This window comes from Puma concolor, chromosome E2 (genome assembly GCF_028749965.1).
Source record: "Puma concolor isolate L17-30 chromosome E2, mPumCon1.1.hap2, whole genome shotgun sequence".
Taxonomy (NCBI): Eukaryota; Metazoa; Chordata; class Mammalia; order Carnivora; family Felidae; genus Puma; species Puma concolor.
The window spans coordinates 19,945,615-19,969,531 of record NC_141681.1 but is presented as its reverse complement, the minus strand read 5'-3'; the positions used below and the strand labels follow the sequence as shown (position 1 = coordinate 19,969,531).

The 23,917-nt window shown below is 49.8% G+C and overlaps 1 protein-coding gene and 1 long non-coding RNA gene across 3 annotated transcripts in view; one reads left to right on the top strand and one right to left on the bottom strand.

Moving 5' to 3' along the window:
- CES4A (carboxylesterase 4A) overlaps positions 1-6,753 on the top strand; it is a 14,211-nt gene extending 7,458 nt beyond the window's left edge. The window contains exons 5-14 of the mRNA XM_025920746.2: positions 122-275; positions 1,766-1,870; positions 1,941-2,045; positions 2,191-2,229; positions 2,706-2,846; positions 3,375-3,455; positions 3,819-3,972; positions 4,589-4,720; positions 4,944-5,016; positions 5,985-6,753. Of these exons, the coding sequence (XP_025776531.2) occupies positions 122-275; positions 1,766-1,870; positions 1,941-2,045; positions 2,191-2,229; positions 2,706-2,846; positions 3,375-3,455; positions 3,819-3,972; positions 4,589-4,720; positions 4,944-5,016; positions 5,985-6,126 (1,126 nt within the window). The 3' untranslated portion in view covers positions 6,127-6,753. The remainder of the gene's footprint in view (positions 1-121; positions 276-1,765; positions 1,871-1,940; positions 2,046-2,190; positions 2,230-2,705; positions 2,847-3,374; positions 3,456-3,818; positions 3,973-4,588; positions 4,721-4,943; positions 5,017-5,984) is intronic.
- LOC147573422 (uncharacterized) lies at positions 936-23,917 on the bottom strand. Of its 2 annotated transcripts, XR_015244753.1 has the most exons (5): positions 23,534-23,917; positions 6,917-7,094; positions 6,043-6,130; positions 2,842-2,989; positions 936-1,390 (listed from the first exon to the last, which is right to left on the bottom strand). It is a non-coding gene; the product is annotated as an uncharacterized LOC147573422 (long non-coding RNA). The 2 variants fall into 2 exon arrangements; XR_015244752.1 differs by having other exon boundaries at positions 936-2,989.

Below are 23,917 nucleotides of genomic sequence, written 5' to 3'. Positions count from 1 at the left end.
AAGACCTGGTGCCTGAGGGACCAGGCAGGGTGAGGTGGGGCCAGGCAGAACCAGGCTGGAGCCCTGAGTAACCAGACGGTCGGGGGGCTCCGGACCCTGATTATAAGCCCCGCGCGTCCAGCACGGGCGACAGCCAGGCCCGCGGGAACTGGGCGCTGCTGGACCAGGTGGCTGCTTTGCGCTGGGTACAAGAGAACATCGCAGCCTTCGGCGGAGACCCACGCTGCGTGACCCTGTTTGGCCAGTCTTCGGGGGCCATGTGTATTTCGGGACTGGTGAGTGCAGCGCCAGGTCAGACCCAGCACAGACGCAGGTCCCCGGGTTCCCATGAGTGCATCCTCCACTGCACACACACCTATGCAGATTTATGTGTACAGGTACATGCCGGTGCACAGACTTGCCCTCACCCCTGCAAAGGGTACTACTCCATCCAGGGGTAGCACTGATAAGAAAACCAAGCCAGCAGAGCGGGCAACGCTGAGAGTAGGGATACTCAACCAATCCGTGGTGGGCCAAAAAGATAACCCAGCACCTCCTGCCTCCCTACCTACCCCCAGAACTCTATCCCCTGAACAGAATGCATCATCCGCCTTATGGGCAAGGCTGGGGCCACAGACCAAGCCTGGGAGTCAGGGGCCTGGGTTGGAGACTCGGGCGACCACTGACCTGGAGTGCGCCTGGAGTGTAGGTGTAAGGTCAGGTACACCCTGTGGGACACATGTTAGGGAGGTGAGCTGGGACCACATAACACAGGGCTTTACCCGCCACAGTAATAATACTCAAACGCTCAAGCACTTTCTGTGTGTCAAACACTCTTCCAAGCACTGTATGTATATTCATTCAATTCCCTCAACAATCCGGAAATAGAAGCATCCTCTTTCTACAGTTCTACCAAAAGAGAAGTTTTCTCCATTGTGCAGATGGATAAATTGAAGTCCAGAAAAGTTAAGCAGCTTCATTCAAAATACATTGGAGAACAGGGAAAGATTTGAAGCAGAGAAGTGACACAGCCAGAAGTGCATTTAGAGAGATGGCTCAGTGTGCTGGAACTGAGTTAGGAAGAAGCAGGAGGAGAGGCCTGGAGGCCATCTGGGAGTGGAGGTGGGGTATATCTTAGAAGAGAGGATGAGGCCTGCCTCTGAAACAGAAGCAAGAAGACTGGAAAGTAGAAGGTAGCTGAAGAGGGATGCAGGAAGCCAGATGGACAGGACTAGGGCAGCTGGGTGGAGGGGTGAGCAGAGATGATAGGAAAGGCCCCTGGGGCTGGATGGATGGTGTAGTGTGAGGGATGCCACTCAGATGGGAACCAGCTAGAACAAGTTTGGGGCACATGAAGTCTGAAGTGTCCAAGAGACAAGATGAGGGGTCCCAGTTATAGTTGCTCTTCCAACTTGGGCAGCAAAGAAAGTTAAGAACTGTCAATACAGGTTAAAGGGGCCATAGGAACCAACACCCCCCCACCCCCATTTCTAACCCAGAAGCATAGAGAGTCTCTTTCCTACACCAGCAGAACCCTTCCCACAAGCTCAGATCCCCTCTGGAACTGCTGGGGCCCATTGCAGGGGCCAGGATAGGGGGGCCCACAGGCATGAAGGCACCGGCTGTAGGTCCAGGACTCCAACCCAGGACTCTTGACTCCCTCCCAAGCTGCCTGCACTCTTTGGGTCCCTTCACGCTGCCCAGCCCTGGCCAGAAAGGCACCCAAAACTGCCCAAATGACTTCTACTTGTGCCTCTCATGGGTACCACACTCCCCACCCCTGCAGATGATGTCACCCCTAGCCCGCGGTCTCTTTCATCGGGCCATTTCCCAGAGCGGCACCGCAGCACTCAGAGCCTTCATCACTCCTGACCCGCTGAAGGTGGCCAAGGTGGGTGTCTCCTCTCCCCCAGGGCTCAGCAAGAAGGGGCAAGATGGACCTGAACACCTCTTCTCCACAGACAGTTGCCCGCCTGGCAGGCTGTACCTACAACAGCACACGGATTCTGGTAGACTGCCTGAGGGCACGATCAGGGGCTGAGGTGATGCATGTATCTAAGAAGATGGTAGGTAAAACTTCTTTCTAGCTCCTTCACCTGGCCACCTGTAAGCCACCTACCTGACCTGATACCCGGCTGCCCCCAGGGACCCTGTCTAAGGAGCACAGTGGGGAGACTTTCTTTAACTCTAGTTTCCTCCTCTCCCCTACAGGGATTCTTCCACCTGAACTCCCAGAAAGACCCTCAGGAGGTGAGCAGGCCCTATTCTGTGATACAGTATTTATTGAACACCTCCTCCTATGTGCCAGGCATTCAGGATACTAAGTGAACTGTTCAGACCAAGATTCCTTCCCGAGTAGGACTGATGTTCCAGTGGAGACAGGCAGTAATCACTATACATAAATAACTCATTTACCTCTTTAGAAGGAAAGTGAATAGTGACAAATGGAGCAGGGTAAGTAAGGCATAGAATTTTAAATAGGAGGGACAAAGAAAGCTTCATTCAGAAGGTGACATTTAGCAAAGATTGTCAAGAGGTGAGGAAAGTAGATACCTGGGGGTGAGCATCTCCTGCCCTCCAAGGGGTCACTGAAGCCCAGCTTTTCCCAAAGGGCCTATGGATAAAGAAATCTCTGGATGGGGACCTGCTGAGCTGGGAACCCTAGGCTACAGGGATCCTGGGAGGATATGTGGGAGGACTATTTGGAAATGCCCCTTGCCTTGTAGGTTGTGTGGTTCATGAGCCCGGTGGTGGATGGTGTGGTGTTCCCAGATGACCCAGCAGTGCTCCTGAGCCAGGGGCAAGTTGCACCTGTGCCCTATCTTCTGGGTGTCAACAACCTGGAGTTCAGTTGGCTCTTACCTTTTGTAAGTCATTAGGAGGGGTGCCCACCCCAGCGGGAGTAGCAGAAGATTCCTCTTGGGTAGTACTGTGCATGAGATGGATCCCATTGGCTCTTCTGGGGTGTCCAAGTGCTTGGGTACATCCTGCAGTCCCGGAGCAGTAAGAGCTGGCCAGAAATGATGGGAGGAAGAGAAGTATTGGCCTCTTGGAGGTTTGAGGACCCCAAATCTTCAGATCATAGTTTGGATGTATCATCCTATCCACTGTTTAGCCTCCAGGCAGCTGCAAATCCTGCCCCCTATCCCCACCCCCACAACTGCTCCTAGGTCAGGATAGTTGTCTCCAGTCCCCACTTCAGCTCTGACCTGGGTGGTAGTGATGGACAGGTTGAGAACAGGAGGGCAGGAAATAGTCATGGGCCCTTCCTGGGCTGTGTGCTCTGAGAACTCACCACTTAGATGGGTGAGAGCCTTGGAGCCTGGTGTAGCTCTGGCTGGAATCCCTCCTGATGTTTGGGCCTAACTCACACCTGGTCCTTATATTGTGGGCAGATCATGAAGATCTCACTAAACCAGTTCATAATGAGAAAAGGAATCATCACCAAGCTGCTCTGGAGAACCAGTACCCTGTTGGTGAGGAGCCATGCTGTTAGGGGTGCTCAGTTTGGTTGGACAAAGCTAACTCCCCTTTTGGTGGGGCTTGGAGTTTGGTATGGGATCAGATGGCTGCTGGTGAGCAGGTTCCCCCCACCCCCCCATCCCCCACCCCCCCCCCCCACCCCCGCCACCGCACTGGCCTCAGGGTCATGGCAGGCAGTTCTCATGCAGTCTAAACACAGGGGTAAGAATCAGCAAAGATCTTCCCAGAAGTTCCCCTCTCTCCCCCACTCTCCCAGACCAAAAACTCCTGAGGATGCTGAGTGTACGTCACTAGTGTGTGCATTTCTGCTCAGCTGGCACCCCAGGCCTCAGGGTGGGTATGAATTCCCCACCCAGAATATCACCAAAGAGCAGTTACCACTGGTGATAGAGGAGTACCTGGGTGACATTGATGACCGTGACTGGAAAATGTTAAGAAACCGTTTAATGGACCTAGCTGGGGATGCGATCTTTGTGTACTCCACACTACAGGCTGCCCACCACCACAGAGGTATGTGGGGTCCCCAAGAGTGGCCACACTCTGTCTACTGATGCTGCTTACCAACTGCTCAACCACCTTCTTGCACCTCTGGGCTGGTATAGGATTCCAAGATGGCATAGAAAAAGTAGTGGGCTGTCAACTGAGAGAGAAAGGGAGAAGGAGGGCAGGGCAGAGTCCAGCCCAGAGGACATAGCCTAGGGTGGTCAGGGAAGGCTTCCTGGCTGGGAGGACAGGCTGAGGGGGCACATTGGAGATCCTGTCCAGGCTGAATGGGGCTTGGAGAACACATGGGTGAGAGTTCAAAGGTGGGGCTGGAGAGCACAGACACCAAAGAACCTTAAATGCCCAAGAGAGGAACTGTTCAGAGAAGGAACAGGAAGGGTCTGTGATCCTGCTACAATCCCCATCTGCAGATGAGGAATTGCAGCTCAGAGACTGTTGAGTGAGTGACTTGCTCCAGGACATGGGACTGATTAGTAGTGTAGACAGGACTCAAATCTGCTCCTGAGATTCTGGAGCCCAAGCACTTTTCCCTGCTTGATGCAGGTGGGTGGGATGTGTGGGGTGGATGAGAATCCCAGCCCAGGACTTTTCCTGCAGCCCTCCTCAGTTTCCCTATTCCTAGATGCTGGCTTCCCTGTCTACCTGTATGAGTTTGAGCACCACACTCCCACCGGCATCATCATCAAGCCCTGCACTGATGGGGCAGACCACGGGGATGAGATCCACTTCATCTTTGGGAATCCCTTCTCCAAAGGTGCTACAGCCCCACCTGACACCCTCACTGGGTGTCTAGTCTCCCCACCTTTGTATCCGGACTCACCTCTCCATTGGCTGACCCTAAGGGTCTAGGCAGTTCCTAATCTAGAATGTTCCTGGAAATGAAAGCCTCCCAGTATGGAAGAAATAGTGGAAGGAGAAGGGTGGGATGTTACCACCCCATGCTCTGTTCCAAATGTCACATCCTATTCTGACCCCAGGCCATTCCACAGTTGAGGAGAAAGCACTGAGCCTCCAGATGATGAAATACTGGGCCAACTTTGCCCGTACAGGGTGAGTCTGGTCCCCCAACACATCTGGGCAGTCTTCCTGCCCAACGCTAGACCCATTGGCCAGCTGCTTCAGGTATTTGTCCCTGTGTGTCCCATAGGAAATACATGATCAGCCTAAGCAAACTGCACCTTCTCCCTCACCTTTTCCTAGCCAGTGACCAGGTCCTAAATGTCCCTAGGATGTGTCCCTCTCTGTCCCATGACTACACTCTTCATTCACTCAAGCATTCAACCCAAGTCATTCATCATGCACTGTTTTTCACCCAGCCCTATACTGGGAGCTGGAATTCAAGAATCTTGCAAACATGGCCCGCATCCTTCAGCAGCTTGTTAATGTTATAATGAAAACATTAAGTTGCTGTACTGGGGAAGAAGGTACTATGAGAGCACAGAGGAGGTGTCTGACCGAGCTCAGATGGGCAGGAGTGGCTTCCTGGCAGAGGTGACATCTGGGCTGAGCTTTGGCTAGCCTTGTGACTGGTTTCCCATCTCCACATTCTCTATCCTTTCTCTCCTCCCCTCTTATGATACTCAAAAGATCTTTCTGAAATACTATCTGACCAAGTCACTCACCTGTTTAAAACTCTTCCTGGCTTCCCTCTGCCCCCAGACTAAAGTCCCCACCCCTTAGCCCGTTGGCATGAAAATTTTCAAAATCTTTACTGGGTCATCTTCTATCCACAGCCATCCTCTTGACACAGCCCATGTTTTTCTGTAAACTTATACTTGTGCTTCCTCCAAAAGCCCTGGTCTTTCATACCTCCAACCCTTTGCACATACTCTTCCCTCTGCCTGTTTCCTTTTGCCACCACACACTCTTCTATTCTTTCTTAAAGATCTAAATATCATCCCTGTAAGGAATTCTTGGACTCCAACTTCCAAAGGGAAGGTGAATAAGGGCAGGGTAAGAGAAGGAGGCAGGGTGAAGACGAGCATGAACAACCCTCTCTCCTTCTTCCTTCTGGGCAGAAACCCCAATGGTGGGAAGCTGCCTTACTGGCCACGCTATAACGAGGAGGAGAAGTACCTGCAGTTGGATTTCATCACGAGGGTGGGTGTGAAGCTCAAGGAGGAGAAGATGGCCTTTTGGATGAGACTATACCAGCATTAAGGACCTGAAAAGCAGAGGCACTTTTGAGAGTAGCTGTGCAGGAGGGCGTCTAAGGTATTTCCCCACCACCTAAGCTTTGGGGAGACTGGCCATGGACACATCTGGGACAAGCGTCCTGCCTTCCCCAATGTAGGACCTGCAGAGACTCCCTACTATCTCCAGGCCAGAGCTAGAGCCTAAGCCAGTTGTTTGGGGCTCTGCACTACACTCTTCAGCCTGACATCCCATGATGCCCCCCTGTCTCACTGATTCTAGCAGGTTAGGCCAGGTTCTATTACTGCTCCATTGTGCCCAGCCACCCAGCCTCAGGACAAACCCAACTCTTCCTTCTCCAAATCCTCCCACCCTTCAAAGTCTACTTGAACCCTTTGTTTAGATTTCTTTGGGGAAATCCACCCAGACTGCCACTGCCCTTACCATTGCACCCAGCTTGTCATTGACCTTTCATCCTGCTCAGCCTTGTGCCTGTTCACATTACATTGGCCTGAGGCCTTGGTCAGATTATTTGTTATGTGGGGTGAAGCTTTGATAGCTTAGGGTCTTCTCCTCCTTGCATACTCACCTCCCATGAAACCCCTCCAAAGCCTGGACACAGGGATGGTCCTCAATAAAAACATGTTGAATTGACCTGAATTTCTCCATCTGTAAAATGCTTGAGTGAAGCAGAGGACATCTTGATTTGAGCCATCAGAGAGAGGGTGTGTTGCTGCCTGCCTCTTGTTGGGCCCAGTCTGCTGTGCTACATTCAGACAAAGGGAGCTGTGGCAAAGTTGCCTGGATTGCAATATACCTGGCTTTTTTCTTCATTATCTCAGAAGGGACCTCAGGATATCCATACTCCATCCTCGCTTGTCCATTGGTGTAGGTCTTGGTGCTACATCCAGACTCCTCACTCTGGCCTCTCCTGCAACTCGACCTGGGCATACCGCAGCCTGTCCCATAGGGTTTTTTTGGTTCAGTTTAGTTTGCTGTTGGTTTTTTGGTGGTAAAATATACATAACATAATATTTACCATTTCAACCATATTTAAATGTCCAGTTTAATAGCATTAAGTACATTCATGTTGTTATGTAACCATCACACCATACATCTCCAGAACTTTTTCATCATCCCAAACTGAAACCCTGCATCCCTTAATTAACTGCCTATTTCCCCTCATTTCCAAACACTGGTACCCACTATTCTACTTTCCACCCTATGAATTTGACTATCTCAGGTACCTCATAGAAGTGGAGTCATACAATATTTGTCCTTTTGTGTCTGGCTTATTTCCCTTAGCATAATGTCTTCAAAATTCATCCATATTGTAGCATGTATCAGAATTTCATACCTTTTTAAACTGAATAATATTCCATTGTATGTAAATAACATATTTTGTTTATCCATTTATTTGTTGATGGACATTTGGGTTGTTTCTACCTTTTGGCTATTGTGAATAATGCTGCTACGAACAATAGTGTAGCATCCCATAGGTTTTATGTCCCAAACTACAATGTTGATTAGACTCTATTCTAAGGGTTCCTGAGTTGTCTCTGAGGCAACTAGAAGCTGCAGACCTGTGGGGTCAGGGGCACTCATTCCTCCAGCATCTAAGCCCCCAAAACAAAGGGGTGGTTGGAAGAGGGGGACAAAGCCCCTTTCAAGCAGATTCATGTTCACAACAACCTGTCATGGATTTTATTACCCTATATTATAGATGAGGCAACTGGGACACAAGACATAAAAGGTCTTGCTCAAGGTCATTACCTAGTTGTGGAAGAATGGAAATTTGATACAGCCTTGTCTGACTCACCCTGCCACCTCCATCCAAACCTGGAACAATCCCTGAGAGAGGATGGCCCCAGAGGACATGTGGCAGCTCCACTCTCTGGGAGGCATAACCAGCAAAACATCCCTGCCCCCCTCTAGCCAGGGGATAGTTAACCAAAGAGCAGGTCAATGGGACCCTGAGTGAGAGGCTGGATGCTCTCTGGGACCCCCTGGAAAGCGATCCTGGGTAACCTGTGCAGAAACTCAGCAGGGACCAGCTGGGCTTGATTCATCCCAGTGCCTACAGGATACCCTGACCTGGAGGTCCAAAGGTCTGACTGCAGGTCAGTCCAGGCCTGCTTGTGAGGGTCCCTCAGTTCCGTCCTCAGACTCTCACACATCTGGGGAAGGAACCTTCTCCAAAGAGCCACCTGCCCAGAGGCTGCTCCCTACCCCCACCCCCCAGGCTACTGTCTCCTAAATCAGTGGGAGTGAACCTGAGGAGGAGCTAGGGTACAGTCAGGGCCCCACCAGATGCCAGGATCATAAACGACTCCCAGGGAAACCCTAGGACCTTATCTCAGAATTTGAGCATGGAGGGATTCCAGTGGACAGCCTGGATGGTTGACTGGCCCCCTGCCTCCACAGCTCCAGCCCCACACCACCCTGTCCTCTTCCTGATGGAAGAGGGAGGCGGGGAGGGCTACCTACTGCTCTGTCTCCACCTCCGCTTCCCGGCTGCACTGAAGTCTCCGGTGGCCCACCCAAAGGCGTTCCTAAAGTCCCTGCCAGGCTCCACGGCGCTCCACTCCGCAGGGAGCGGTTCACAGAACTGACTGGATCTTGGTGAAGGCCCTAAGACACTTGAGTGGCTTTTCCCTGGGTTCATCGCTGTGTGCCAGGGCCGCCAAGAGGAAGAAGACGCACCGGTGTAAAGCCAGCTCTTGGAACAGCGTGGACACGCGTCTCCTGCCAGCCCCACGGCTCAGCTCAGGCTGAGCCTGACTCCCCAGCTCCAGAAGCGGAGCCCCTTGCTCTCCTCCGACACCCCGCCTGCCCCCGCCCCGCGAAGCAGCAATTACTACCAAGGCAGCTGAGGGCCAATTAGTGCGGGAGACTCGGCGTGTGGGTGGTGCCCGCGCTGACCGCAGTCCCCCGCAGCGCCGCCGCCGCCCTCCTTGCCCGGCAGACAGCGCCAGCGGCCTGGGAGCCTCTGGGGACGCGCCGTCCGCCTCCCGCCAAAGGCAGTGAAGGATCAGTCGCCTGGCGCGGGGCCAGAGCCCGGGCGGACGCGAGGGCGCCGGGAGCTGAAACTCGCAGCCGCTGGGGGTGGGGGCGAGGGGAACCGGGCCTCTCTCCCAGTGAGGGCTCCTGCGCTCCTGACCGCCTGTGCCCAGGCGCCAGCCAGTAGTCGCCCGTCGGGCCGGCGGCAGGAGGCGCGTTGAGGCCGAGCCGCCCCAGTCTCAGGCAGGCGACACAAACGCTCTGGGCAGGGGCGAGCTCTTCCAAGCCCCTTGCGGTCTCATGGTCCTCCTGGCTTCTCGCTCTCCAAACAAAGCCCCGCCTGGGCTGGCCGCCCCCAGGGCAGTTTCCTGCTGGTGGCCGTGGAGGCCTGCGCTGGCTGGTGCCCCGTTGGCAGGAAGGTGGGCAGGAGTTTGGGTGGGCAGTGCAGGGCCACAGGCTCATCGCCAATGGGCTTCCTGTCCTGGGTCCCTGCGGTGCACAACCTGACTGGCCACATATGGGCTTTGGGAGACCCAAGAGGTATCAATCCTGCCTTCCAGAAGCCCACAGGCTGCCAGGAGAGATACTCCAGGGGCCTAGCGAGAACCCCAAGCTACTAGAAGCTCTGAGGTCCAGAGAGGCAACAGGTGAAGGAAAGAGGGGCTCGAAGAGGAGCAGTGGGGTCAGATGCCACCACTTCAAGGCTTCTCCTTCCCCAACTGACCCCTTCCCAGCCCAGCTGGACACACTGGAGCCCTGTCCTGAGGGACAAGGTAAGCCTATGCCCAAGACATGTTACATGAGGCTGAAGTTTCTAGAAGAGAGGAAGCAGTTGGGGGGAGGGTTCAGGAAGAAGTTTCACAAATGGGGTTGACCAAAGAGATCTGCTGTTTCCCCCATCAGTGCCACAAGGGGCTGGGTTAGAGGTGCTGAGGTCCCTGACCAGTACTGGGTACAGTGGCATGGGTTTCAGGGTGGCCTTTACTCTGTGCCCTCTGCCCCCACCCCTCTCATGTCTGGCCTTAGTAGGAAGGGGCTGGCGACCTGCTATGTGCCCCGAAGGGCCAGATTTCCTGTGAGTGAGAGGATATCACTCTTCTAAAGGAGTCAGAACTCTCCTTCTGAACTCTCCTTCCACATACCAAATTCATTGACTGTGTGGAGAGAGAGTGCCTGCGAGAAATTGGGTTATGGGGATTGAGGGAGGAAGGGATGCAGTGACAAAGACACCACCTTGAGTCCTTCATGAAATGAGGTGGAAGTATATTAAATCATGAGGAGAGAAACAGAAGCAGATGAAAGAGACAGTGGAACAATCCGCCAAGAAAGTCAAGGGGTAGAGGGAAGAAACAGAAGCAGGTGGACACACACCCAGACAGGCAAATGGACACAGAGCCAGGGCGGTGCTGAGGCTGTTCAGGCTGGAAAAGAGAAGTACCCGGGTACTCAGAAGATGGCAGTAAGCATGGATTTGTTTCTCATCCCCGTTGTCTGACCACTGAGACCTTGGAGGGGGATGATAGAAAGGGTCAGCTGGAAAGGCTGTGAGAGCACGGTGGAGATGCTGACCTAACGTGGGTGAGGTGGTGAGTCAGAGAAGTCTTCTGGAGGAGCACGTGAAAGGACCAGTAGGAAAGAGTGGAAGGTCTGGAGGCAGAGAGGGAGGGGAAGCTACGTCAGCTAGAAGGCACAACAGGAGCAAAGGCCTGGAGATTGGAATTAGCCTGTTCCATCCTAGCAGCTCTGTGTATGTGTGGCCCATGCAGAAAGGCAGGGGAAGCAGGGCCCAGAGCTGGAACACCAGCCCTATAAGCCTGGGAGGGAGCATGGACTCTACCTTGAGGCACTGGGGAGCCATGGGAGGGACATGTCCTGGTTAGACTTATCTTCCAGAAAGATCTCTAAGATTACAAAGTACAGACAAACTGAAGGAAGAGAGAATAGAAGTGGGGACACCAGGGCAGGACAATGCAAAACTAGACAGTGAGTCCTTCGTGGAAGAGAGCAAGCAAGTTCATAAAGCTGATGGACAGGACTTGGTGACAGATGAGGAAAGAGGAGGTAGAAGTTGAGAGAGACTCCTAGATGTCCTATTGTTCCAAGGAGCTTTTGACAAAAGCAGGCCAGCTCTGACCCTTCCCCTCCTCTACCTACCAGATGGCCCCTGGGGCACTCTGGCTGAGAGCTCCCCCACCCAACCCAGCCTGGGGACTCATCACTCCTCTCCAGGAGCCTGGGAGACCTCAGCCCCTACCTACTGGATCCAGGAAAAGTCCCAAGGGGGAGTCCTGTCCAGGATGGGGACACAAGCAAGGCCTAGTGTTGCTGGGGAAGCCCCTTTTCTCTCCCTTCCCTCCATGGAAAGCTAATCCAGACAGGACTTTAGCCTATTACCACTGACTCCATAAAATCACAGTAACTCCATGGCTGCAAGGAGTTGGGTTTGAGCCTATTGGTCTGCGGGGCAAAATGGAAGGGGAGGAAGACCCATTTGAACCCCGAAAGAACTCAAGATCAGATGGTCTCACAGAGCAGAGTTCAGCATGCCTCTTTTAGGCTGAATTTGGAAGCTGGATATTCCTGTCTGGGCCTATTTTTCTGTGTGTGTCCTCAGGCAAGCCACTTGCCTCTCTGGGCCTGGTTCTCATCTGTGCATCTGGGAACAATCCCGGTAGGACACTACTCCAACCCCAGGCCCCTCCAACTGTGGTCTAGGACTCATCCACAACCAGCTCAGCTCTTTCAGCCACAGACACTGGTGAAGAGCATGATGGTGACCTCAACAAGGAGCCACTGGGTGATCATTATGAATTTCCTACCATTAGGGAGTAAGAACGCTTTTGAGGGGGGCCTGAATGTGGAAGAAAAGCCTTTCAGGAAATTAGCACCAGTGGCAGAAAAATTCATCAAAAGCTGGCAGAGGCGTCTGTGGCTGATTCATGTTTCTTAACTAAGGAGCAGCTCTTCTGGCCTGGAGGAAGGACTGATATCCTCCAGGGCCTTCCAGAAACTCCGGATCCAAGACTCTAAAACTGGTTTTGTTGCTGGGCTTCTCAGGAGCACCACCAGGAGCACTACCATCAATTTGCTACTTCTGAAACATGGAATTCTGGAGTTCAGTGGTAGAAAAGGCCACTGGTGGGCAGGGATCTTGAGTTTTAATACAACTGTTTCCTCTGCTGTGTGACCTCAGACATTCATTTGGCCTCGCTGATCCTCCCTGCCAGAAGAAATCCTGACTGCCTGGCTTTTAGGTGACTAATTTATCTACAATACTCAGCACATCTGGGAAAAGAATAATTTTTTCAAAAAGTGAAGATGTAAACATACCCAAAAAACTCTTGGTAATGGAAATCTAATGTGAGAAACAGGGAAACAATCAGGAGCCCATTGTGCTGGGTGGTATAGGCCTCCCTCCCACATCGCTCAGGTTATGGTAGACAAAAGAGCTATTGCAGCATGCACCTCCAGGGGGCACCACTTACTTGGTTTACAGGGTGAATGAAAGCCAGGCTGGCACCTGAGTTCCAGCCCTGCCTCCTCTGGGCTTGCCACCTGTACATGCGCTTACACCACACGTGCCTCAGAGAAGGCTCTGACTGGGCGATTGCTTGGTCACCACCTAACCAAAGCATCCACATCGGGCAGTCTTTGGAGGCCAGTGGACTCCCCTCAGTCCATCCAAGGCTGTCTTTGGCTACCAGACGTGGTCCTTCTCAGTCATTTGACGCTAAAAGAAGCAGAATCCTGTGACGTAGCAGCCCCCAGCGCCTCAGGGAATCCCTTCCAGGGCCACACACTGATTCTGTCATTGCCACCTTCCCTGGCTCACTACAAAAGAAGGCAAGCCAGAGGCAGTTACCCTCTGCTATAGAAGAGCATGCACTCCCAGCCTTGCTCTGCCAGCTTCCTTTTCATTTTCAGGCCCCTTCTCAGCTCATTTTATGGTATTTTGACTGGACCTTGAATGAACTCAAATTGTTATCCAGGGCATCCCTTGACTGCCAATATTTATAGTTGGATTTGTATCAAAGTACAGAGTTGTAAAAATCCTAGAATTTCAGAGCCAGATGGGACCTTTAAGATTGTCATAGCCACCATTCTTTGAGAGCTTGTAACTTTGTGCCAGACACTAACCAAGGTACCATCTGGTGTTTTTGCCTGTCCAATACATCCATTCCTTTTCCTGCTATATTGCCCTGTTGACAGCAATTCAGTGTCCACAGTTCAGGTATTAACAGATAACCTAAACATGGCCTATTAAAGTCAACCCCAGATTTTTGTGGGAGTATCAGGAAAGGGCAGTCCTCACCACTGGGGGGTGGGGGAGGGTAAGTCAGCATGTGAATGAAGCTAAAACAGAAAAACAGAACCAAGAGACTGAGAGAGATAGACAGACAGACAGATTTCTGGTGTCAGTGCCTGAATACCTGGATCCAGCCATGCCTGAAGTCACTTACACACGCAGAGCTTTCAGTTAAATGAGCTAATACTTTCCCTTTTTTGTGTGAGCCAATTTTAATTGGGCTTCCATTACTTGAAACCAAAACAGTCCTGACAGATACAAGTAGATGTCTTTGTCCTCAATTTATAGATTTAAAAACTGAGGGTGGCACCTGGGTGCCTCAATCGGTTAAGCATCTGACTCTTGATTTTGGCTCAGGTCACAATCCCAGGGTTGTGCGATCAAGACCCAAGCTGGGCTCTGTGCTTGGCATGGAGTCTGCTTAAGATTCCCTCTCTCTCTCCCTCTCTCTCTCTCTCTCTCTCTCTCTCTCTCTCTCTCTCTCATTCTCTAATTAAAAAACAAAAACAAAAAATTGAGGAACCACCTAGCTCTGGGATCTTAGAGAAGTCACTAAAATCCTCTAACATCAGGGGGGCGCCTGGGTGGCGCAGTCGGTTAAGCGTCCGGCTTCAGCCAGGTCACGATCTCGCGGTCCGTGAGTTCGAGCCCCGCGTCGGGCTCTGGGCTGATGGCTCAGAGCCTGGAGCCTGTTTCCAATTCTGTGTCTCCCTCTCTCTCTGCCCCTCCCCCGTTCATGCTCTGTCTCTCTCTGTCCCAAAAATAAATAAACGTTGAAAAAAAAAAATTAAAAAAAAAATCCTCTAACATCAGGTTGCTCTAACAAAGAATAAAGGGACTGAATTTCTTCAACTTCAGGACACCTTTGCTCTTCTGGAATCTTTCTCTCCGGGTCTATCTAGCCATATGCTCTTAAATGAGATGGCCACTTGTTCTGAATCCCAATTTTCTGAGCTGCAAAATAGGACATTAATTCCTTCCCTCCTTACCTTGAAGACACTTGGGAGAGTCCAATAAGAAAGTGTTTAGAAAATTACTTTTACTAAAGCAAATGTTATATAGTGTCCATATTTGATGGATGACAAATCTCAAGTCATACCAGACAACCATTCTCATCCCAAAGTGGCTCATGTCTCTTCCAAACAACTTTTAAAAGACTTTTTAAATTTTTTTTTCAACGTTTTTTATTTATTTTTTTGGGACAGAGAGAGACAGAGCATGAACGGGGGAGGGGCAGAGAGAGAGGGAGACACAGAATCGGAAACAGGCTCCAGGCTCTGAGCCATCAGCCCAGAGCCCGACGCGGGGCTCGAACTCACGGACCGCGAGATCGTGACCTGGCTGAAGTCGGACGCTTAACCGACTGTGCCACCCAGGCGCCCCTTTAAAGACTTTTTAAAAGAAAACTTAAGGAAGCACCTGCATGGCTCAGTCAGTGAAGCGTCCAACTTTGGCTCAGGTAATGATCTCATGGTTCGTGAATTCAAACCCCGCATTGGGCTCTGGGCTGGCAGCTCAGAGCCTGCTTCAGATCCTCTCTCTCTCTCTCTCTCTCTCTCTCTCTCTCTCTCTGCCTCACCTCCCCCACTTCTCCCTCTTCTCTCTCTTTCAAAATATAAATAAACATTTTTAAACTTTATTTATTTTGAGAAAGAGAGAGATGAGACAGCATGAGTGGGGGAAGGGCAGAGAGAGGGAGAGAGATTCCCAAGCAGGTTCCAAACAGCACAGAGCCCGATGCAGGGCTCAAACCCACAAACCCTGAGATCATGACCTGAGCCAAAGTCAGATGCTTAACCAAGCCACTCAGGTGCCCCAATAAATAAGCATTTTTTTAAAAATGAAAAAAATAAAACTTAAAAAGGGGCACCAAGCTGGCTCAGCCAGTGGGGTATAAGTTTGAGCCCCTCATTGGGTGTAGAGATTAGTTAAAAATAAAACCAATCAATCAATAAAACTTAACAAGACCTTAAAACACTTTTATAAAGTGACTTCTCCACAGCATCTTATTGGCCAGAATCCAAGTCAGGCCAGATCCAAGTATACTAAGGGAGATGGCACCGGGTGAAGCTCTCTTTCAAATAACTCTTAGTCACTGTCACAGATCAAGTTCTCTAGAAAGTTTCACTTGCAAGGTATTTATTAAGAAGTGCCCTTGGGATTAAATGTATTGCTAGCAAGGCCCCTGGGTGGTTCAGTCGGTTAGGCATCTCATCCTTGATTTTGGCTGAGGTCAAGATCTCATAGTCCATGAGATCGAGCCCCGAGTTCAGTCTCCATGCTGGGTGTGGAGCCTGCTTAAGATTCTCTCTCTCGGGCGCCTGGCTCAGTCTGTTGGCTCAGGTCATGATCTCACGAAAACCCCCATCGGGCTCTGTGCTGGCAGGGTAGAGCCTGCTTGGAATTCTCTTTCCCTCTCTGCCCCTCTCCGACTTACTCTCATTCATGCACACTCTCTAGGTCTCTCTCAAAATAAATAAACACTAAAAAAAAAAAAGAAAAGATTCTCTCTCTTCCTCTCCCTCTGCCCCTCCCCTCTCAAAAATAATTAACTAATTACTTATTTATTTATTTAAAAAACCCAAAATGTGTTGATGGGAGAGGAAAAAAGCAGAATTGGGTAGAGGGAGAAGTCAAGCTACACTGCAGTCCAACAACAGTTTGAGGTGACTCCACAGAGAGCCCTGGAGCTCATGTGGCCCATCAGGATTGCTCTGCTGGGCCTTTATACTCCCATCACCAGTCATTGTTTTTTTGTTGTTGCTGTTTGTTTGTTAAAGTTTATTTATTTTGAGGAAGGAAGGGGCAGAGAGAGGGGGAGAGAGAGAACCTCAAGCAGGCTCCACAATGTCAGCACAGAGGCCCACCAGGGACTTGATCCCATGACCCTGGGATCATGACCTGAGCCGAAATCAAGTCAGACACTTAACTGACTAAGCCACCGAGGCACCTCTCCCATCTCCAGTCATTGGATGTAAGCTGCCCAGAAAGGAAGACTTGAAGGTAGCTCTCTATAGCTCAGGGAACCCCAGAAAGGGGTGAGAGCAATCCCAGCTGCTAGGTAGCAGACCTTCAGTGAAGAGGGATCTAGGTGGCTCATCTGTGTCCATCTCAATCACCAACACTACTTAAGCTTCAAGGCATCCTGGGAGCTCCCCTGGGGCAGAAGGAGCAAGCTTTCCTAGCATCAGGTGGGCTAGGGAAGCTATCAACTATGGGGCACCTTTGAGGAGGCTTGGTCTGGTCTCCAGGTCAGGCATTGGTGTGGAGCAGTCATTCTCCCAGCAGTTCTCAGAGGCCTCTGAGCCCATGTTTAGTGAAAGAGCATGAATTAGCCTGGCTGAGAATGGGGAAAGAAGCAAGCTAGACAGTGGAGGTTAACCAGGGCTAGAACAGTCTGAAGCTGAGCTCCTTGCCTATTCACTCAGAAGTATCATCTAGAAGAGAATTATTGTCTGCTTTAGTAATTGCTCCGTTTGTGTTCCTAGAGGAAAGGCAGTCTGATGAGGAGGCTGTGGGCTAGTAATTCTGTCTGCCTACTTGCAAGACAAGTCAGGGAAACCCTGTCAGGATGGTTTAGAGCTTGGGAAATTTGGGAAAGAACCCAAGAACAGTGCATGGTATCAAGGCATCATCAACATGGAGCAAAAAGGAGAGAAGGTAAAAGAGGATGCATTTGGATTCAAGAGTCAATAATGAGCCAGAAGTGAATGTTGAATTATTCAACCTCCTTTATTGATCCATTGATCTCTATCTGCAGGTCTTGGTTTATTCTTGGTTGGCATTTCCTGTGTCTGAGACACTGAGAAGAAAAATGGGGGGAGGAAGGATTTTTAAGACTCAAGAAGAGAGAAGAGGCAGTGCCAAAGAGAAATTTGACTAGCAACAAATAATCAAGAATCTTAAAATACCTATACTTTTTGATATAGGGGTTCTGCTTCTGGATAGTGACCCTAAAATCACTATCAAAAACATTAAGAAAAATCCTTAAGCACCACAATGTTCACAGAAGCCTATTTTATAACAGTAAATAATGGGAAACAACCTGAATAAATGCCCAACAATAGGAGATCAGCCAGGATGTCATTAGTTTTATATAATTGCATGAGAAAATACTTATGCCATAGGTTAGGTAATAAAGACCATTCAAAATTGTACCATAGAACATCATAACTACATGCAGGGCACCTGGGTGGCTCAGTCGGTTTCGTTAGGTGTCTGACTCTTTTTTTTTTTTTTAATGTTTATTTATTTTTGAGATAGAGATAGAGCGTGAATGGAGGAGGGTCAGAGAGAGAGGGAGACACAGAATCTGAAGCAGGCTCCAGGCTCTGAGCTGTCAGCACAGAGCCTGACGTAGGGCTCGAACTCACAGACTGCGAGATCATGACCTGAGCTGGAGTTGGAAGCTCAACCGACTGAGCCACCCAGGAGCCCCAAGGTGTCCGACTCTTGATAAGGGTTCAGGTCCTGATCTCGTCATGAGATCAAGGCTCGAGTTGGGCTCTGCACTGATTCTCTCTCTCCCTCTCTCTCTGCCCCTCCCCTGCTCACGCTCCCTGTCTTGCTCTCAAAATAAATAACTAAAAAAAAAAACAAAAAACCAGCATAGTTATGTGAAGAAACATAGCTGGAGAAAGGCCAAAGAAAATATACTTAAATGCATGTTTAATTATTAAAAAAATTTTTTAATTTTTTTTTTTTGAGAGAGAGACAGACAGACAGACAGAACATGAGCAGGGGACAGGCAGAGAGAGAGGGAGACACAGAATCTGAAGCAGGCTCCAGGCTCTGAACTGTCAGCACAGAGCTCGATGCAGGGCTCGAACTTGAGAACCGTGAGATCATGACCTGAGCTGAAGTTGGACGCTTAACTGACTGAGCCACCCAGGCACCCTACTGTATATTTAATTATAATTAAATTATTGTTTTGAGGTGGTAAGACTATCTTCTTTTCCTATATTCCTATATTTCCTCAGTTTTCTACAAAAAATATGCACAAGTTTTAAATAATTAAAAAAATGTAAGGGTGAGGCAAAAGACACTCATATGAAGACTTCACAGTAGTAAAACGAACACAAATTAGTGGGGAGCCAAATCCTCCCAGGATGCTACTATGTCCTAGGTGTACTGGCCATCTCCTTGATGCATCGTTGTATGGCCCAAATGATAGAGTAAGGGACACTGTGGAGTGGTCTATGGAGGACAATCAAAGGCCCCTGAACTTATATTCAAAGAAAAAATGTGAGTTATTGCAGCAGAGAAAGGGGAGGAAGTCATGCTAGATAGAGGGTATATACAGTAAGAGCAAAGGCACTGAGGCATGTGGGAAATGTAACAGGTCAGTATGGCTGGATTGCCACATACCACAGGGAGAAATGATGAGAGATGGGATTGGAAAGGAAAGGGAGTCATGAATGCTGGGCTGACAGTCCTTGCCTCTCTGCCATAGGCAAATGAGAGACTTGAGGGAGGGGCTCAGGGGAGGGGTGGTGCGGTTAGAGCTCACCACTGCCATTCTCTAGTCCCCTAGTCTCGTCTGTTTCCCATCACCCGCCAGAAACTTGGGAGAGCAGGGGAGGAGAAGGGGAGCAGTCCCAAACAGCCCTCCAAGACTGGTCAGCTAGGCCTCCTGACCCCAGCCTGGCCCTCTTCCCAGTACACAAGGCTCGGTCCCCATCCTCAGGCACCCAGACAAACCCCTCCGACTCCCATGACAAAGAGGCTCCTTAGGCCCGGGCAAGATTTGCAAACGTCAAACTTGTAATTATAAGGATGAAATCATCTGGTTCCTTTTAAGCAAACGGGTTTATTGATCCCAACACTGAAGAAATGCTATTCTGGGGAAACTTACTCCTCTCAGTTTTCCTCTCCTAGTGGGATGGCTGAGCTGGTGGGGGAGGGTGGCAGGGGAGCTAAGAAGCGGAAGAACCTCCTGGGAGGGGAAATTCTTAAGGACCTAGGGGTGAGTTTTATGGTGTACTTAAATTATATCTCAAAAAAAAATTCTTTAGGGCCCAGAAAACTGCCTCAATTAGGCAGATGACACCCTCACCCCAGACTTAGGCACATCTCCATCCCCAGACTAGAAGCTAGGTAGAGCTGGGGCTTTAGGAACTGTGCCAACCATTAATTTCCCTTCTCTCTCACCCCCATCAAGTCTCATTTGTGACTCCAGATCCTATTTGTTTCAAGATGGCACAATATTTCCCTAGTAACTGAAGGGAAACTGTTTCCTTAGAAAAAAATACACTAGAGGCTCAGGGGCGTGGGAAGACCCCACCCTCTCTTTGAGGAGACGCAGATGTGGGGAGCTGCTGACACCATACCTAGATAAAGCCATTCTTTCTGCTGGACTTAGGGAGAAAGGATGTCTAGGCCTTGACCTTCCAAGCCAAGGAAAGACAAACAATTGGGCTCAGGGGCAGGAATGTAAAACGATCAAGGGCAAGGAACTGATTCTGCCATAAGGCCCATGATAGGATTCCTTCATTCTACCTGTTGGGGACCCTTTGGGAGCATGGCAGGGTGCTTGAGAAGGAAGGGCCTTGGCCGCAACTCTGCATGAGCTGGCAGTTCAGCTAGAGAGACAAGCAGGGCTTTTGGCATCTCACCAGCAGATGCCTTAGGCTGGAATAGTTAAGAGCACAGACCTGGGATTGCCAGCACCCCTCTGCCCCCTCCCCCACCGTGCCTCAGTTTTTCTTCATCTGTAGAATAGAGCCAATAATACCAAACTTGCAGGATTATAGTAAGGAGTAAATGAAGATGATATACCCCAATGCCATTTTGTTATCTCTGATGGGTCAAGGTCTTGTCATTGTCCTGTGGTCAGTTATTTATATTTTCAGACTTTCTATTTCTTCATCTGTCAGATTGGGACAAGAAGACTTGTCTTGGAAAGTGGTTCTCTGAATGAACTTTGAGATAAGGGACATAAAAACACCTAGCTCACAGCTTCGCAGTTGGGTCAAACAATTGAGGGTTCCCATCACCTGCTCAGTGTTACTATGCATTGTTCTGTCCACCCATTCAAGATTGGTCAGGGAGTCCTATAGGAGCAGCTGCTCCAGGAAGACAGGGAAGAAGAGGCCCTAGGCTGGCTGAATCCTCAGGAAAGGAAGACTCCAAGCAGCAGGGCTTCAGAAAGAATTCAACTAGGTTTGGGGAGTGGGAAGGGTGTTTCTAGGCAAAGAACAGATACACACAGTCCACAGTTGGATCCTATTAGAGGTGGTTCTTAGCAAACATCTCCATGGGGTAGTGCCTGGACCAATCCATACCGAGCTGGACAGAAACACAGAGTTAAACATACCTAAATTTCACACGGGTGAAATTTGCCTTTATTAATTTCCTTTAATGTAACTTTTTTAAATAAGTGAAAATTTTTTTCACAAGAAAAAAAGGCATACAGAGGTCAGCCGAGGAGATGGCCTCCTTCAGCCTGCGGCTTGTTTCCCAGGCGTCCTGGCTGGTTGGATGCCAGACAATGCCGAGTGGGTTATCCTGTGGCCTGGAGTTGCCAAAGGCTGTCTGTGGTGCTGCTGTTCTGGATCTGCCTCGCAGGCTTTCTCATCCCTTTCCCTCAAGACATCACTCCCTACCCCCATGAGGCTGACAATTTGTGTACTCTGTCCTGCTCTGTACTCCCACCCTCCGCCAAGATCAGCTGTAGGTCTATGAGCCCTACCTGGACCCATTGTGGAGTAAGAGTGCTGCCTTGTGGATCATTCTTTAGAGACAGAAATGGAAAGTTTTATACTAAAGTATACCTAAATGACTATGATGGCGCTGAATGGTGCAACATGTGATATACTCTTTTCCTACCGTAGAGGCTGACCCCCAAAACTCTGCTCCCCTGACCACTGGCCTTCAGACAGTCCTGTTGACTGGTACCAAAGTCATCGTTTGCCTCTTATTTAGACAATGGCTGCATTGTCCTAGCGTCCGAAGGTCTTTGCTGGACTGGAAAGACTTAAAGCAGAGGCAGCAGATGGATGAAAGCTTCTGTTTCTTGTGGCTTAATTCTACTTCTACCTTGGTGCCTTGGAGTGGATGCTGCCTCACCTACCTCTCAACATAAGATGCAGATGTTTTAAGGCTGGTTTTGTCTACGCTTTTCCTATGATGATTTGGAGCTCCCCCTCCAGTTTCACCAGAACCTTTAGGCAGCAAAATAAAAATGGCAACCTTGGGGCACCTGGGTGGCTCAGTTGGTTAAGTGTCTGACTCTTGATTTCAGCTCGGGTCATGATCTCATGGTTTGTGAGATTAAGCCCCTGAGTCAGCCTCTGCACTGACAGTGAGGAGCCCACTTGGAGTTCTCTCTCTCCCTCTCTCTCTCTGCCCCTCCCGAGCTCTCTCTTTCTTTCCCTTTCAAAACAATAAACATTTTAAAAAATGGCATCTTTTGCAAGCTGTAGCTGATACAAACTGCTCAGTAGGCCCACAATGCACTTTCACTGCTTCCTTTCGGAGAAACTGCTCTTCCCTTCTTTCAACTCATCAGGGTCTATCTGAAGCTGGCCATTCCAGGCCTCTAACAGTCCTGATGGGAAAGCCTGTGTAATAAGCTGACCAATGTCATCATGTCAGCCTGGACATGGTGATTTGGTAGAGGGGAGAGTATGTGACTCAGACTGGGCCAAAGTCCTTCCCAGAAATAATGACTTAGAAATGGAGAAGTAGCTGCTCCCATCCTTTGCCAGGAAATGAATGGCATTGAAGAGAGCATGAGAAAGTTAAACAGTGACAAGAAATGGAGAAATAGAAAAGAAAAAGAGACTATCTATTCCTCTCTTTGATTTATTTAATTAAAATAAAACGGTCCCTTTGTACCTTTAAGTTTACTTGAATTGGGTTTTTGTCACTTGCAACTGAAAGAGACTTGAGGGAAGAATCTGAGATAGATGGAGGCCCATCTGTATCTATACCCTTTCTATTTGTGCACACTCATATGTTCACACAGGTTTGCTGTGGGCCAGGGAAGCATGCCCTTGGAAAGAGTTGATTCTATGTTTGCTATTCAGAAAGTGTGTTTGTTAAAACCACTAACCTACAGGTTCCACTCTACTGAAAACTCCCTTCCTGACCTTGGGAAATTGATTAATCTCTGGACCTCAGTTAGGGTGACCTACCATCTTTGTGTGCCAGGGACAGAGTGGTTTCCTAGGACATGGAACTTTCATTGTTAAAACCAGGATTGTGTCTGGAAAAGCTGGACAGTTGGTTACCCTAGCTCACTTCCATATCTGTAAAACTGAGATTAAACTAGACAGGGTTAGGAAATTCTGCCCCACCCTGCATTCAGGTCTACATTGCCAATTGCCCTCAACACTTATCCTTGCAAGTTTTAAATTTGCAATATGGCCAGCTACTATCAATCAGAGTTGGCACCTATTTGCCATCTTTTTTTTCCTTTATTTATTTTGAGAGAGAGAGAGAGAGAGAGAGAGAGAATCCCAAGCAGGTTCCAGGCTGACAGCTTGAAGCCCAAACTCACCAACTTTAAGATCATTACCTGAGCAGAAATCAAGAGTCAGACGCTTAACTGACTGAGCCACTCAGGCACCCTGTATTTACCATCTCTGTACTGAATTTTTGACTAGCTAGAATTTTAAGGATCAGAATTTATCGGGGACCAACTCTGAGTCAGGCTCTGCCATAAATCCCATATAAGACTCTCTCCAGCTTGGGCTAAATAACTTGCCTATAACTTGCGAATCTTTTTTAGGGCTTGATTGCACATTTGCGTAAATATATGGACTGGCCTTAGGTTATATAATTCAACTTTTCTTCTTTAGAAACTTAAATTTACTGGGTGCTCATTATGTGTTAGACCTACATAAAGACTCTCAACGCCAACACTGAGAGCTTGTGAGTGTCTGCATTTTGCGAATAGGCAAACTGAGGCTTAGCATCCAGTGCTTGTGTAAGGTTTGTGTAAGCAGTGGAGTGAAATCCCAGCTAAGGCCTGACTCCCACCAGCTCAGACCTTTCCACCATCATGCGGATTCCGCGAGATTCTCTGGTTTGTTTCCATCTTTAATCTTTGATAGGCACAGCCTACACCCCTCCCTGTCGGTTTTCCGACACAAAGTCCCCAAGGACTTAAGTTTCCTCACTCACGTTCAGGTGACAATCTGGGGTCACTCCAAGCAGCTGAGAAGCCCCAAAGTTTCATACAGTCGACAGAAAGGAACCGCGCGAGCGGCTCCCTCTCTCCAAGGTCCGGGCAGATGTCCGCAGAGCAGTTCTACACAGAGGAAACCGCGGGCCCGCAAGGGTGAGAGGGCCGCACCTCTGGCTCGCTGCAGTCCAGCCGCCCCGCAAGCGGGTGGGCGGCGCATGCGCGGCTCCGGTCGCAGAGTTGTGAATGGTGCGTTTTGTTTGCCGGAGTTTGGGGCGGGCGGGCGCACGAGGAGGAGGGGTGGGGCCGACCGGGGCGGGGCGGACGGGCGGGCTTGCGAGGTGGGCGGCGAGAGGAAGTGGCGGCGGCGGCGGCCAGGGGCG